Here is a 17,623-nt window from a genome sequence, read left to right as displayed (position 1 = left end):
TCAAACAATTCATGATTTGGCTATGCCCATTTAAACTTTGACAATGATCACGTGAAACAAACGTGCATTATTGTTATTTTGCGACAAAAAAATTAATTATCAAAAAAATAAGGGGATTAGTTTGGGAATATCTGCATGCCAGGCCAGTGGTTAGTTCTGTTACCTTATGAGTAAATACTATGCGTGGTTCTAAAAAAAATAACAAACAAACAAATTATAACCAAGTTATATTGCAATTGTGTTAAATATTCATTTTTTTCTTTCAAATTAGCTAAAAGTATATTAAAAATACATAATGTGAGATATTTCATTTATGATACAGAGGAATTTTTGCAACATTGTTTCCATTTCAGATTGCACAAATTGAAAGATGAGCACAGCAAGTGTAATATTTAATCACATTTATTGTGATTTATTAACATGTGACTGTTAAAAATGTATTCAAATTCATTAAGTAGTGATTTAAGGCACCATCATACACCCGGCGCAATACAGCACAATACATGTTTGGCGTGACTTGTTGCTATTTTATATTGAAGGTGATTCCTGCTAATTTTTAATAAATCAATTAAACATTGGAAATTAAAAATGAAAACCAGATTAACAATTTCTTATAAAACACTGTTTGCAAAATATCTGCCAAAATTGAAAATAAAATCAAATTATTTATTTTCATTTTCACTTTGACAACACATCATTCCTGTCCAACTGATAAAAAAATTAAGTTGCCGATTTAACATTTCATTTTCACTGCATTTCCCTGTCAAGAATTAAAATGAAAAGCCAAACTGACAAATAAAGTGCAAACACAATTTTTACAAAGTGTGTTGTTAATGTTCACGCTATAATAGTGACATAATTTAAATGAAAATGTCAATTTAAGTTTTCCATTTATTGACACTTATTTCAGTTTTCATTTTCAATTTCATTTTCAACTTCAACCTGTTTGCAAAGCTTAAGCTAATCAGTGGAAGAGGTATGTTCGAGTTAAGTCCCAACAAGTATGAATAATATGTTTACTGTTGAAAATGAAGCTGTTGTCATTGTGATACTTCGTGTCTTTATGTAATTTTTGTTGTTAATATAAATAACTTTACATTTTATGTTATATGAGCAGCATTTACCTTCTTTTAAATATCAACCTTTGTATTGTATTGTATCAGTATCAAAGCTCCTCTAAACTTCAGAAAGACCTGGGTAGCATTACAAGGATCAGTGAAATGGCTGAGCTGACACTGAAGTCGAGAAGCTTTCTGGGGAGAAATCTAGCAGGACTCCGGAACAGCATGGTCATATCTGACTGTCCTATCAGCTTTCTTGTGCCAGCAAGATCACTATCTCTAATACAAACACCAGTACTGTTCTACTGCACAGGTCTTAAGGGATCAGTAATATTAAGAATGTATTAAAATGAAACTGGTAATGATGACCTTGCTTTATTGGATAAGGTAAGAGGCTGTAAATATTACTTGACTAGCCTGACAGTAAATTACATTGAGGGAACAATTTACAAGGCTCACCCTTCAAAAAAAAGTCTAGGGCTGTTAAAAATTGAAAGTCAAAATAAAAATGTGTTACAAGGTGAGATTTCTCACCAAAAAGTCTAGACAAGGTTAAAGGTCTAGGCTTAAAAAAAGGAGCCAATGGTTTGTTCTGACTTCCAAGAATTAAAATAGTTAGATTAAAACTGTCATTAAATGTAGCCATAAAGCTAAAATAACATCAACAGCAGAGGGCTAATGTGGTGAAATGGGAAATTGCATTGTGATTGATAGTTTTACAGTTTAAACTGAGCAATATTCTTTAGATCTTCATGAAAAACCTTTTTTATTTATTCCAGCCAATAGTGTGCAATACACTACCATAATAATTGGAGAAATGAAGGTTAATTGTATAATAATCAACAGTCATAAGCAATAAGTAAAGTTTTACAAAATCATTTTGACAGGATCACATGATGATTGATTGTGGCTGGCTTCTCATCTGTAATAAGGAATAATCTGATTGATTCAAGCATACAATAAAAAGACAGATTTCACCCTATTACCTTATCTTCGTTTTGGAAGAATCTCCCCTTCCACCCTATTTCCTCCTTTTTTTCCCCTTTACCACTTTACCATGGGGAGCTCTCGAGACCTACCAGACGGGAGCTCTAGGCTCAATTATTTCCGAGCTCAGGCTTCTCCCTTGGGACAGCATGCCACACCTGCTAATAGCATCAAGCATATCTAAATAGGAACTCGTGAAGTAACTATGCTGTAACATTTAGCTGAGTTACTTCTAAAACCATGCAAACCAACTGGCTTAAAATTTTCAGACTCATTATTTTTCATTTATTTTTTTTAATAAGTTGATAGAGGTTAATAACACTTTACATAAATATCTATTTTGTATTTTCTATTGTTAACCAGAAAATGTGATCTCTATAACTCAATTTGACACATGTTAAATAGCTCAGCCATCTTAAAAAATATTTAGTACTAAACATATCAAGTAAAACTGAGATCTTGGGTACTAAAATATGTGTTCTGTACTTATTTTTAGGCACAATGCTTTGATGACTAACAGAGTAAATTGTGGAATGAAGAAATTGCACACTAATCGCTATAATTATAGTTGTTATGATTAATAATTGTCTTTTTTCTGTTCTTTTTTGTGACAGCACAGATAATATATTTATAAAAGGTAATTTCTGATTTAATTATTTAATCAGTATACTGTAGTAAAGAATGTTTTACAGTGTCAAGGTAATTTTATTTATGTTATGTTATCTAACTTTGCATGCCTCTACAAAGCAAGCCAGACTGTAACAATAAATAAAATTTAAATAAAATAAATAGGACACCTCTAAATCATTGAGGAGCCCACAGTCTCATTTCCCGTTTAAAAGGAAAAACAACAACAAAGACGATTGACCAAAGAAATAATGTGAAGTTAAATTCATTTGACATTCAACTTTAAAGGGCACCTATGGTGAAAAATCTACTTTTTAAGCTGTTTGGACAGAAATATTTGTAGGTATAGTGTATAGGCAGTCATTCGTTCATTCATTTTCTTGTCGGCTTAGATATAAACACACCCAGTCCTTTTTTTTTTTCAATTTAACAGTGGTGGACCAATTGGAGCAGTTTTTTAGACCAACCACAACTTGACGCATAAACAACAACACAAAGAAAAACTCACAACTTTAAATAAAATATTTGTTGTTATTTATTTGTATTTTTTTGTGATAAATAAATCCTTTTTTTTTTTTTTTTTTTTTTTTTTACAAATTAACGATCTACTTTTTCCAATAACCTTTAGGCAAACAGTTAATATGACATTAAATATTTCATCATGTCTTTTGTCATAAAAAAAAACATAACATCTTATGATTTGCTGATTTGTACAAATCTGTACCATCTCATGTGAGCAATTTGGTTCAATCTGCTCACTCCCAAGTGATGGTTATCTGATGTTCTTTTTTCATATGCAACCCTTGTGATTTGAGTCTGGTTCATTTTAATCAATAATTAATGTATATACATCTTCTCAAAAATAAATAAAAAACACTTCACCAATTCGTTTAGTAACATATTTACTATGATTCTGGTCTGTTTATGAATTGATTACAAATTGATTCCAACATTTTATAATGAATGTATCTATTTAAAGTAGCATGAATTTCAAGTCTCAGATCATTTTCATCTTTTCGAGATGGTGACAAAAGCCAAATGAGCGCACTCAAATTTGAATACCTTGTGCTGTCAGTAATATGATGTAAGATTTTCTGTCAAACTACTACCTGGCATAACCCAAGCCGCCTTCTTACTTTAAAAGACAAGTGTTCTCAGTGAAGCCTGTTGTGCTGGCAAATCTTTTATCAAAAAAACTTCAAAAATCCTCCAAGTTTCAAAAAGGAACAGACATCCACGCAGCCCCCCGCTCACGATTGAACCACCTCGTGTTCAGAAAAAAATCTTAAGCGTCTTTACCATGCCCACTGGGAAATTTGCAAAAACCATCCCGACAAAAGGAGAAAAAGGATGAGCGCTGGAGTAAAAGCACAACAAAGTAGAGGGGGTTATACAATCAATAAATAAATGCTTCAAAGGAGATACCTGGGAGAGCGGTGAAGATCGCTACAAACAAGAAAAAGAGGATATAGAGAAAACGAGAGAAACAAAGAGAGAGAGAGAGAGAAATCGATTTTCTGTAATGGTTTCTGTGCCACACTTTGACACGATTATGATTTAGCTTCTCTTATTGGCACAGATTCAGGCCATGGTCAAAGCTCATCACTCAAATTAATTAAACTACACAATCAATTGCTTGTTTAAGAAAATCACTGTTATCCCGCATTTATTTTCCTGACAGAAGCTTCATGAAGAGAGTTTATTATCTTTTAGCATATGCTTCAGATGGGATTTTATCTCACGAGTCTCGAGTCTCTACTGAAAGTCATCCGTCTTATGCGCTAAAGGATTTGGTTTGACAAATATATCAATTCCAGAGTCAGATTACGCTGTTTGCCGGGTAGAAGGGCGAGATAAACCCAAAACGAATAACATCTGCTTACGGTGCAGTCTGCCTCCTCCGTTGTTTACTTCTTTCACATTCTTCTCATGGGTAACAATTCAATCTGAAAGCCCCTGTAACCCCTCACCTTGCCTAAGGACACCCACCGCACCTTCGCCCAGGAAACCGCTTCGCCCCTCAGGCTGCTGCTGGGATTTTTTTTTCAATCAGGTTAGTCCTTTCCCTCAGACATGCCAACATGACAGCTGACCTTCACAAAAGTATAGCCTTGGCCTTTTTCTCCCCAGAAAGTGGTTTTACTGTTATCCAGTGATGGAACGTTTTAGCTTCCGAAAAAGGAAAGGCGGAATGGACTGAGACGAGGGGTGTAAGAGTGACAGAAAGAGAGAGACCGACAGATGGAGGAAAAGAGAACGGTCTCCAGAATGATTAGCCTAAAACCGGCTTCCTTTTCGGTCAAAATTGGCCACTTGAAATTGCACTTTTCTCAAATTGCTTGACAGCCACTTCTTCTCCTGGGGACGTTGTTTTGAGAGGAAAAATGCACCATACAGTTTTGGGCAAACTGCTGTAATTCCACACCAAGCGGAATTCAGTTATATCACAATAGGTTAAACACTTGTACTTGAGGACTAGAATGGTGGATTGAATGAAAATCTAATGCATCTTATTTACTATAAGCAGTAGCAGATTATCACTAAATTGACTAACAATTGCTCTTTGAAATGTGATGATTAGCTAATCGCAAAAGCTGAGATAAACATATTTACGTACGCATGACCGAGAGCAAATACACGAGTGTCCTTTTTGTGAGAGGCTTACTTTTTGTAGTAAACAAAACAACACAGGCTCATTCTGAAAACATAGCCCTATATACATTTCTGGAGATCACAAATTATGTAGCCAGAGCTACATATGGCTGTATTTCGTCTTTTAAAACTAACGCCATGGGGTGATATGACGTCGTTCCTTTTACGCTAATCAGCTGACCACTTACCTCCATGTGGACGGCTTTTCCGATGTTACGAATTTGTCAGGTAGTTCAACACACATATGTCGGCAAATTTGAGATGCAGAGTGGATTTGATAGCGACAATGGGGTTCGAATCTGGTGACGAACAGTTCCAAAAAACAGGTACAAAAAAACAGAAGTCAAAAAATGAAATAAACAAGTAAATAACAGGGTGAGAATGTGGTAAAATCTGAAAATGAGGTAAAAATGGGGAGGGTGGGAGGATCGGTCGGCCGGTCAGTCAGTGAGTTATTCAACAGCGACCTCTGGTGGATTGATGTGAGAAGAGCAGGTGCGAACGGCACTCGTGAGAAATATTTGAGATCTCAAAAAGCATACAGAGTGGCCTCTGGTGGACATATATGAGAAAAGCAGGCATGAATTGCCCTCGCAAAAAAAAGCAAGCACAGTGGCCTCTGGCGGATTCGCGAAAACAAAAACTGCAAAAAAAAAAATGTAGCTCCTGGGATGTATTTTGCTCTCTCCAGAAATGTATATACAGTAAGGGTATGTAATCAGAATGAGCCTGGGTTGGTAAAAAGTTATCACACCTTCGTTATCCCCAATCAGCAGTGTCTAAACCAACTGTGGGTAACACTCATCATAAACAAATAGAAAAGCTTGGGGAGGAGATGATGGTGTCTCCAGAGTCATATTATTTGTCGATGACTGAGTTTAGACAAATACTTTGACTTTGGTTTAGAATAAGTTGGCACAGATACATTAAAACCCATCTGCTCCTGAACAGACTGAGTACAAAAGTTTCACTGTTCGTTTCTTGACAGTGCAGTTCATATTGATGAATTCACAGCAGACCTGATGGCCCACAAACTCCTTCATGAGCAGGTCAAGACCAAGCAGATCAATTTAACCAGCTACTTTTACCACAAAAATATTGTTGCACAGTAAGTATTTAATATAGGACATGTTAGATATTTCTGGTATAAACACTTCTTGCTATGCAAATTAGACTCATTATGGATTGTTCATCATTCACAAACTCAGCTGGATTACCTGGAAGTGTTGATGTTGTGCTGTTCATGCAGGTGGAACCGTATTACACATAATGTGTGAGGATATTGTTTAATTGTGTCTATTTAGAATATGTGTAATGCCAGCTGTGAAATTAGCCTGAGTAATACAAATAAGTTGGTCATTTTTTTTAAAAAGTACTGATATTTACTTACTTAAAAAAATAAGAGCAATGTACTTATTGTGTTCATATTGTACTGCAGAAGACTTCTGGGGCTATTAAGTTGGGATAGGGGTAGGATTAGGGACAGGTTGAGAGGCAGTTGTGAACTAATTGTTAGTGAGTTGGACTTACAGTATAACCCAAAGGTTGCAGGTTCAATTACCAGTCCCGGCAGGGACTGAAGACGGGGGAGTGGATGAATCACACTATCTCCACCTTCGATACCCAGTGGAGCTGCCCTTGAGCAAGGCACCTAACACGGGTGTTGAAAGCAATAGCTGCCAACAGTGTTTGTGTGCATGTGCTCACATCTCACTCAAAAAAAGTGTGTGTGCACTTGGATGGGTTAAAAGCAGAGGACCATTTTCGAGTATGGATAAAACTGCTTGAAAAGGCTCACTTCACTTCATGGGTATGGGTAATTTTAGTCACATTTAATTTAATTACAGAAATGAATTACAGATGTAATTACATGCAAATACGTAGTAAGTGCATTGTACCAAATGATTCATTTAAATGTACGTACAGTAGCACTTAATGTTACCTAAAATAAAGTGCAAGCAAAATGCACAATTTGAAAATGAAATATAATTAAACTATTGTGACTTTTCTCCAATATTGTGTCACAAGGGGCAGGTAATTTTACCCAAAAGGGAAAGGTTTTTCCTTTTTTATAATCATCATGTCCATTCAAATCTGAATTTCTTTCTGTCTTTCTTTAGATGCTTTAAATATTGCTAGTAGCCAAACATTGTTGGCTGTCATAGTTACGTTTACATGCACCCAAGTAATCTGTTAGTAATCGGATTGACGGATCGATCATATTGAAAAGCTTACATGCAAACATCACAATCGATCTGACTGAGCTCAATCCAAATTAAATTCCGATTGAATTTAAAGTGGGTGGTTTTTGCCTAAAATAATTCAATCAATAGAATAAAATGAATAATGTAAACACTTGAATCTTCTCAGCGAAAATGCACACATACAGTGTAAACACATGCACTGCATACATGTTTAACAGATCCTTTTGTGATAAGCTTTGTTTGCCTATCTCTTATAAACCAGTCAGTGGAGGAGACTGAATATTTAAAGAAGCTCTATTGACCTTTATTAGCTTTCCTGTCAATTATGCCAGTTAATGAAGATGAAGAGACTTTATTGTCATTGTAGTCATATAACGAAATTTGCTTGGTAGCTCTCAAAAACCAGCAGCAACAAGAAATGTATGAACAAACAAAAGAATAGACAAAAGAATAAGCACAATTTAAGCACAACACAATAAATAAATAAATAAATGAAAGTGTATGTTGGAGAGCTCAGAGCTGCTGCACCCACGTGTCACCAGTTAATATAAATTTTAAAATTATTGTACTCACAGGGTAATAAAGAACTTTAAAATTAAAATTTCACATAAATAAACTGGATCATCACATAAAAGACTTGCAAATAAGCAGCGTTTCCATCCAATGAGTCAAAGAGAACAAAATCATCATTTTCTGCCAAATATCAAAAGTAAAAATGAAAATGCTGCGGTAGGAAAAGCTGCGTCAATCTTTTCTTTATTCATCAAAAAATTACTTGCGCCTCAGAAGACAAATAGAAGCCTCATCTTTTGGATGAAACATTAAACCGAGGTTCTGACCCTCTGTGGCCATTAAAAATCCCATGGCAATTCTCATAAAGAGTAGGTGTATAACATCGGTGCCCTGGCCAAAAGTGCCTTCATTAGCCTTCCAACCATCCCCATTCACCAAATTGGCTTTATCACGGTCTCTCCATGCCACACAATAACTGGTGTGTGATCAGCGCACTGGCAATGTTGTCCTGTGGCTGCCGTTGCATCTAAGTGAATGCTACACACTGGTGGTGGTGTAGAGAGAGACCCCCTCATGATTGTGAAGCACTTTGAATGTATGGCCGTACACAAAGCAATATATAAATACACATTACATTACAAATGCCGACATGCGTTGAATGCATAGTGGTGTTTCAAGGCGTGAGACACGGAGCACAGATGCTCTTGACGGTTCAGGAGGCTATTAATAATGGAATAACACTAATACTGAAATGATTAAGGAATTTTAGAATGACCAAAACAACATTTCGGATGGTTTACAATGTGCTCAGGTTTGTCCATTCACACACATTTTTATCATAACATGATCTCTTATAACAAAATCAAATGACTTATTTAATGTGCATACTGGAATTTGTTCAGTATAACATCAAACAGTAGTTTATGCTCATCTTTTCTTATTGAATAAAACGTTTATCCTATTCAGTTATCCGTATGTTTATTATGCGCATTTTCAAAATTTATACGCATCATCATGTTCTCATCAACCATTTTTTATGCACATATCCATGCACATAAAAATAGGTTGACGGAAAATAGCTAGTGGCACTGTTGTCCAATCAAAAAAAAAAAGATAAATAAAATTAATAAAATTTTGTGTTAGGCATACCAGACCAGTAGCTGGCAACATCACTTTGAAAAACAAAGATCTTTTGTTAAAGATCACTTGGGAAAATAGGTTTTAATTAATTAAATTAAATTAATTATAAATGTACTTGAATGTTAAATGTCTTATCCTACTACAATACAAAGATACTTGTCAAATAAATCAACATGGAATATTATTTTGAATTTAAGGTATTTAATTAGCTTGTTTATGAAGACTGCAGAGGTATGCATGAAAAAAAAAAAGACTTCGAAAAATTAAGTAGTTTGTGATGCATGTTAAAGTGTGCCTTCTAAAACTACAAGTGGCCCCTGAACATTAGAGCATGTAAACGTACCTACTAGAAAAACATAGTCTTTTTTAGAATACATCATATAGTGTTTTCATTGTTTGGTGAACTGTCCGTTAGTAATTTAATGACAATTTTGTCTCATTGGAAACCAAGTACAGTAACATTTATATATCTTTGTTAAGACAAAAGGGGTGTCACGGTGGTGCAGATGGGTAGCACGATCGCCTCACAGCAAGAAGGTCGGTGGTTTGAGCTTCGACTGGGTCTGTTGGCATTTCTGTGTGAAGTCCTCCGCCTCCGGGTGCTCCGGTTTCCCCTACAGTCCGAAGACATGTGGTATAGGTGAATTGGGTAAGCTAAAATCGACCATAGTGTATGTGTGTGTGAATTAATGCAAATGGATGTTTCCCAGTGATGGGTTGCAGCTGGAAGGGCATCTACGGCGTAAAAACAAATGCTGGATAAGTTGGCGGTTCATTCCGCTGTGGCGACCCCAGATTAATAAAGGGCCTAAGCCGAAAAGAAAATGAATGAATAAATGAATGAATAAATGTTAAGACAAACCTGTTGGTTGTGGCAAAACTTACACAACAATATATGTCGCATTGGTGTAAACTCCTAAATCTAGAACTAATAAACATATTTAATTACATTCATCATATATTATCTAACTAAAAGACCAAAGACAGAATAGCAAATTATAGCTGTTTTCAGCAGTAACAATTCATTTAAATTCAATCTCCGAGAGACTTTTTATAGCTATTATAGTGCGCACGCCACATTAATGATCTCACACCACAGGGGTCTTTTATTTCAATCAAATACCAATGCTACAAAAGAGGAGTGTATAGATCTCTCTCACTGTGGACACTTGTTAGGGATTAAACAATCTATAGCACTCCAGATGTGACCCTAGTCGTTTCTGTCAGGCAGCAATTCCTGTGCAGAAGATTAAGGCTCTCGGAAAAAAGCATGCCAGTGTAAGGTCAATCGAATCCATCTCCAAAACACACTTACTGTCGCTAAATATCATGCTGAAGATATCAAAACATTGCCCGCAATCTAGCTCGGCAGATGTCTGCTTGTGTTTTGCTTCAGTACGGGGTAGTGGAGGAACTTAGATAATAAGCTTGACTGAAGTGACAACACACATTATGTTCAGCAACTGCACACTTTGGAAAGTTTTCCATATGTCTCAGCTAAATGTGCATTCAGTCCAGAATTAAGGCAAAAGCCGATGCAGGCTGTCGCTTTAGTACAAATATGGGCTGTTACTCATGAAGCTCCCCTTCGGCTATACTTCATTACTGACCTAATGAGCCCAAACAAACGAGTAGAGCTCCAGCCCCGCTACAACATGAAGCACACTTTAACCCTCCGCTGCATGAGTGTAGTTTGTGCTGAGTGAGCTGACTCAGCTTTCTGCAGAATTTGGTTGGCCTTATTGACCTGTTTTGGACTTGTTGCTATCCCATGATCCAGGCACATCTCCAATTGTGTTCCCTAGTGCTCGAATGACCTTTGAAATATGGTTAAAATTCTCATAGAATGCAGTTTTCTGCAAGCTAAGAAAGGTTGCAGTACATTCATAGAGAAACCTGAGGTAAACTGGTAAAAGTTAGCTACATCATACCAGCATAGTTTTGGCCTGTTGCAATGATTAAATAAAAAAAAATTAAAATAATAATTATTAAATCTTTTTTTTATTTATTTAAAATACACAAACAATAATAATAACAGTGGCTGCCAAGTTTCAAGAATGTATTGTTTTATTATATACGGTATCATATTATTCCATTGTCTGCTGACATTCTTGATTCTGATTGGCTAGAAGGTGTGCATTAAAATTGTTTCACCATGGTCTCATTGTGAAAACGTACCCCCGTATATATTTCTGGAGTTTAACAAATTTTATCACCAAAGCTGCATTTCAGCTTTAAAACAAATGCTACAGAGCAAACGACACCGCAGATGGCTTATTTTTCCTTTCATGCTTCCAGCTGACTACTTACCTCAATGTAGATTACTTTTTCTGCTGTTACCAGTTTGTCCAGTAGCTCACCATGTATGTCGGCGGACTTGAGACGCAGAGAGGAGTTGACTGTGATGACCAGGATCGAGTCTGGCAAAGAATGGTCCTAGAAAGCAGGTAAATCCAAAGGCAATAAATAAAAAAAAAAAAAGTAAAAAACAGCGTGAGAACATGGTAAATACATGGTTAAAATCAGGCAGTCGCCAGGGCTTTTTCTTTTTTTTAAATGCTTTTGAAAACACTGTTGGTTGAGTTTAGGTAAAGGGGTGATCGGGTTAACTGGTGCTTTTGAAAAGTTTATTAGTCGGGATTGGAAAAGGGGGTGGGTGGGGTTCAGTCAGTCAGTCAGTCAGTCAGTCGACAGCGGCCTCTGGTGTATTTACACGAACACAGCAGGCAAGAATGCCACTCGCGAGAGAAATTTGAGATCTGAAAAAGTGCACTCAGTGGCCTCTGGGGGAAAAGAAAAAAAAACTACAGAAAAAGTACCTCCTGGGATGTACTTCATGATCTCTCGAAATGTATATAGAGGTCCGCATCAATAAAGAGCCTGGGTTGAATTGTTTAATGCATAAGCAGTTCTGAATACAGTTTAAAGTAAATGTGCTTCCGCCCAAACATTAATGGTCACCATAGTAATGCAGTGGGAGTTGCCAGAACCTGATTTGTCTGTGTAATCTGGAGGACACTGGGGTCTGCTTCACTAGGGAGCCGATGGAGATTAACAGCCTGATGTCACAAGGAAACGTAAGTATTTTACGTTTTGTCAGTTTAGTGGCTAATTCGTATGAATTCGTACGAGTTCAGTCGTCTGAAAATGTACTATTTTAAAAAGGAGGCGTGGCACCCAACCCCACCCCTAACCCCAACCGTCATTGGGTGATGAGCAAATCATACTAAATTAGATTGTACAAATTCAAACGAATTAGCCACTAAATCAGAAAGTTAAGAATTGCCGTGAGATTGCCTTGGGATTAACCACCTTGATAATATACTTTAAAACATTTGCAAAGATGTAGCTACACATTATATGAGCTAGTAAATATTTTCATACATGCACACACACAATCCCTCTCACACATGCACTCTCACTGTCTGCTTTTGACTGTCAATAATATGTGGAACATACATATGGAGTTAATCTAGGGACATAAATACTTGCAAAATAAAAGAAAGTTTTGCAAATAAAAAAAATTATGTATAGACAAAACTATTAAAAATAAAAGCAAATCACCAAAAATCTCAAAGAGAAATCTATTTTTGAGAAATACAAAATAAATTTTGGTAACAAAAATAAAGAACTGCAATGAGAAAATTAAGTTTTGAGAAATAAAAATGAAATTTGCAGACAAAAAAAAAACATAATAATGCAAAATAAAAATCATGCAGTGCAAAAAAAAAAAAAAAAAACTAAAATATTTGCAATTAAAAAAAAACGAAATATATTTGCAAAACATTTTTTATAGCATTGCCTTAACAAAACCTGTCCAGTCAGTTGCAATGCTCTTTTTGATTTGCTTTTTAGTCAACCGTGAGTTTCTGATGCTGTTTTCACTTTGTACTTCAAATTTCTGTGCGTTTCACTTTGTGGTTGACAAGGGGGGCAGAGTCAAGGAAACTTTAAGCAACGTCATCACCTAAAGCAGGGATCACCAAACTTGTTACTGGAGGTCCAGTGTCCTCCAGATTTTAGCTCCAACCCAAATCAAACACAACTGAACAAGCTAATCAAGGTCTTACTTGGTATACTTGAAACACCCAGGTAGGTGTGTTGAGGCAAGTTGGAGCTAAACCCTGCAGGGCACCGGACCTCCAGGAACGAGACTGGTGACCCCTGACCAAGAGACACAGCATCATCGAGGTGGTCTTACAGCCCAGTAGGTCTGGGCCTGCTGTAAATGCCCAAATTCTCTTGACTCCGCCCACTTGCAAATCAGGGCCACAAAGTGAAATGCGCAGAAACAAGTGCAAAAAACAAATCAAAATGAGCATTGCAATCAACTGGATGGGTTTTGTACTCCAAATTTTTGGAGATTTGCATTTATTTATTTATGCTTAATACTTTATTTTTTGTTTGCAAAACTTTATTTTATTTTGCAAGTATATATGGCCCTAGAGTGACTCGTACATGCAGTCTCAGACACATGCATTCAATAGGGACAGAGTCAGGTGAACACTGTAAAAGCATACATGCTTTTTGCCAGACACTTATGTTGATTTTTGACTCAATGCAGGGACTAGGAGATTTAACATGTCAAAACTGACAAAAGTTTTTGATTAATATTGCGCTGCAATGAGTGAAAACTTGTTTATAACTTATTTTGAGTCCTTATTTTTGGTTCTTAGCCTCCACTTTGGGCATTTAATATCCTTTAGCTTGTAGCAATCTGTAGCTGAAGCTGCGTCACGGCCATGAGATCTCAGCGTGAATTCCAGCGAGTATATAGTGGCGAGTATACTGATGCAACGTCGCCTTGGTCCCTAATCTATACACATAGAGAATATATAATATATACAAACATATATCTATATTTGAGTCCTGATCGGGGGTAACGTCCGCTTCCGATCGAGTCTGAAACCGGATGATCAGGCACGATTTCCAATCATGTGATCGGATCTGGACATCCCTGATTATTACAGCATTATTACTACAGTCTTTGAGGTGATTTGATCCTTCCAGATATCAATATGATCAGTTATTATTGGTGCATAATTATTAATTTAAAAAAAATCTAGTCATCAATCAAGTTAAAAGTTTTTTTTTCTTCATATCTCTAGTGCATTTAACTTTTGTAACATTACAAGTTAGACTGTACTGTAGGAGGTAAAAAAATAATAATGTTTACAAGTCAGTTTTAAGCGTATATTTATTAAATATTAAATATGTAACAGAAATTATGCAACAGTTTTTTTTGTTTGTTTAACATAGTCAACCTCTGCTATAACAAAAATACATTTACTGGTAACACAAGACACAATACATTTCTTTTTGACAAGAAACTGTCTTCAAAATACATATCAATCCACCTCCACTTTGGCATAGTACGTAAGTACATTTTCCAAGCAAATATTTTCAGACACCCAAAATTCTCAGCCCTGCTCGCCTCCAGCCCACGTCTCATCCCAGAAGGCAACATTCTTCAGCTCAAGCTCCCAGAAATCCCTTGAAAAAGGCTTTGGTTTCTGTAGTGCTGATGCAGTAATGCTTGCCCTCTGCTCAAACACCGTATTAGCCCAATTGGCATTACCCTCAATAACACAAAGTACAGTGATTCATGTAAAGGGAGTTTTTTTTCTTTGTTTTTTTTACTTGGACTTGCCAGGGCCAACACTTGTTAAAGTGCAAAGCCTTTTAGTGGCTCCTTTTTCATCTTGACTTGACAAGTCAGTAGAGGCAAAGACTCTAGCTGAAGATGTTGGCTACATCAGAAAACAAACTGGTGTTGGCTGGAATGTAATGACAAAAGTTCTCTGACATCCATAATTTAGGCTCGCTCATGAAACATGCACAGTAATGCTAATTAGCTTGTAACAGTTTTCAGCACATTTACTGCTAGCTTTTCAAAATATGATGTTTCCTCTAGTGATTGCGTGTCATCTGAATGTTTTCAGCTTAATGTCTTCATAAACTCAGTACTGCTCTGTATCCCTCAAGAATAGAGGTTTAAAATGAAACAATCAAGAAGGTATTTAAAGTGCATAGTTTCAGCTTTAATGAGTATTATGCTTAGAGACTGTTTTGCATAAAAGCTGCATTTGGTTGCATCTAGATACACAGTCTATACACTTGATTTAAACAGCTGTACTTTTTAAATACTTCCACACTGGATGTGAACACTCAAATTAAATATCTGGATGTCCATATTGGTTACATATCGGTAATTTTGTAAATACCTAAAATGTCACAATTTGGTTCCACTGTATTTTAAGTTGTTTATTAAAGTGTAACTCTTCATTCCTAAGGAAACTACTGTAGTTCAACGACTGAGTATTATTAATTGATTACATGTAATTACTGTAATTGTTAGGATTGGAATGCTGGTTACAATTTGGGTTAGTTGTACATAATCATACATGATTCATGTTAATTACTAGGTGTGTGGAATATGTTTTACAAGAGCACCTTCAAATGAAGTATTACCCAATATTTGTCCCAACATATAGAGAAGTAACTGTAAATTGACACACTGGTTCACTACTGTAAATGACACTACAAAAGATTTGTTCCAATATTTATTTTCATATGATATCATTCATCTATTTCATACAGTTGCAATCAAATTTATTCAACCCCCTTTTCAACCACCTTTAAGCCTTTAAATGTCACTTTAAGCTGTATAGAAGTGTCTTGAAAAATATCTAGTCAAATATTATTTACTGTCAACATGGCAAGGATAAAATAAATCAGTTATTAGAAATAAGTTATTAAAACTATTATGTTTAGAAATGTGTTAAAAAAAATTCTCTCCGTTAAACAGAAATTGGGGGGAAAAAATCAGGGGGTTGAATAATTCTGATTGTAACTGTATATGTATATTCATAACCCAGAGAACAAGATAATGAGATGTTCTAAATTCCTGTTCCCTGTTCCAAGGACACCCGTTGAGATGCTACAGGCTTACACACATACATACACAGCTACAGATAGACTATCACTACCTACCACTACCTATTCCACGCCTTTAAGTGCTTTCACCCACCGGTGTGGGTAGGTTGGGTCTGTGACTAGCGCCCTATGGCTGCAGGACGGCTTTTCCCCCTTGATCTCACACTGCTCTACTTTAAGAATAGTCTGAGACAGGCTTTTTTTGCTTCCCTCTTCACTTATGTATCTTATTCCCTCTTTCAAAAAGCTATACCTCTTGTCTGACCTGTCTTCCCCTGAAATGTGTGATGTTTGTGTTTAGTCGGAGATGTCTAATTTCTCTACATGTAAAAGTGTATGTGGCAAATAATGGATTTTCATAATCATTATCATCGTCAAATATTTCATATTTGTACAATTTAATTTTTTTTAAATAATTGTATTTTTAGTTTGTTTGTTTTTTAAGAATCTAGCGAAATGTGGTTATTGCAGGTCAAATATTCATTTATGCAGCAGTCAAAATTAAATTTCCTCAAAATTTACTAAACTTATTGTATACTATAACATATACAGTTGAAGTCAGAATTATTAGCCCTTCTGAATTTTTAGCCCCTTTGGTGAATTTTCCCCCAATTTTCAACACATTTCTAAACACTGATTTATCTTTGCCATGATAACAGTAAAAAATAAATGACTAGATATTTTTCGAGATACTAGTATTCCGCTTAAAGTGGCATTTAAAGGCTTAATTAGGTTAATTAGGTTAACTAGGCAGGATATGGTAATTAGCAAGTTAATGTGGTTTGTTCAGCTTCTAATTACTTATTATTATTATTATTTTTTTTTTTGCCATGATGACAGTACATGATATTTTACAAGCTAGTATTGTCACGTTTGGGTCTTGGCATGGCGAAGACAAGGGAGGTACGATCCAAGAGCAGCTTAATAATAATTTATTAAAGAAGAAGTATTTGTGCAGGTAATCGTGGACAAAAATAAAAAAAATCAAGACTCAAACAGGTCTATCCAAAATCATAGTTAAAACAGTCATGGGGTAATAAACAAGGTATCGATCCAGAAGTACAAACAAAACAAACCACAAAATTAGACTAAGGCAAAAACAGGAACTATACGTGACAGCAAACAACAAAGACTCACTCCAGACTGATGTGTCTGAATATGTAGTCCAGATCAATAATAACAAGAATCAGCTGTACATGTGTGATTAGGGGAGAATGGTGACCGGTGTGTGTAACTACATGCAGGGATTTGTAGTTCATGAATGAGTTGTGTGACCTTACAAGAAGTGACTGTTGGTGATCATGACAAGTATTTAGTGCAGTATAAAGGTATAGCTACGGTAAGCAAATTAGATTAACCAGGCAAGTTAGGTGAATTGAGCATATAATTAGACAAAAGTTTCTGTATCCAATCAAATAAAAAATAATAATGATTATAAAATAAAAACTGCTGTTATTTATTTAAGTAATACTAACATAAAAAGGGTTTCTCTCTAAAAGATAA

At 35.7% G+C, this 17,623-nt stretch overlaps 1 protein-coding gene across 12 annotated transcripts in view; it reads right to left on the bottom strand.

The window, feature by feature from the left end:
* The window catches only part of LOC147835040 (uncharacterized), a 143,686-nt gene that overhangs the window by 13,571 nt on the left and 112,492 nt on the right, over positions 1-17,623 (bottom strand). For 7 of the 12 annotated variants that reach the window (XR_015500963.1, XR_015500960.1, XR_015500968.1 and 4 more), the window contains 2 exons: positions 11,495-11,620; positions 9,369-9,992 (listed from right to left, as the gene is read on the bottom strand). Coding sequence is in view for 6 of the 12 variants with exons in the window: in XM_087270433.1 (XP_087126559.1) it covers positions 9,981-9,992; positions 11,495-11,620 (138 nt within the window). In the remaining 6 variants the exon portion in view is untranslated. Of the gene's footprint in view, positions 1-9,368; positions 9,993-11,443; positions 11,621-17,623 lie in introns of those variants that run through there. The other 5 variants (XR_015500962.1, XR_015500961.1, XM_087270431.1 and 2 more) reach the window with 2 other exon arrangements.

This window comes from Danio rerio, chromosome 10, assembly GCF_052040795.2.
Source record: "Danio rerio strain M-AB ecotype USA chromosome 10, GRCz13ab, whole genome shotgun sequence".
NCBI lineage: Eukaryota > Metazoa > Chordata > Actinopteri > Cypriniformes > Danionidae > Danio > Danio rerio.
Note: the sequence above shows the minus strand (reverse complement) of the source record. Positions and strands in the feature narration are given on the sequence as shown.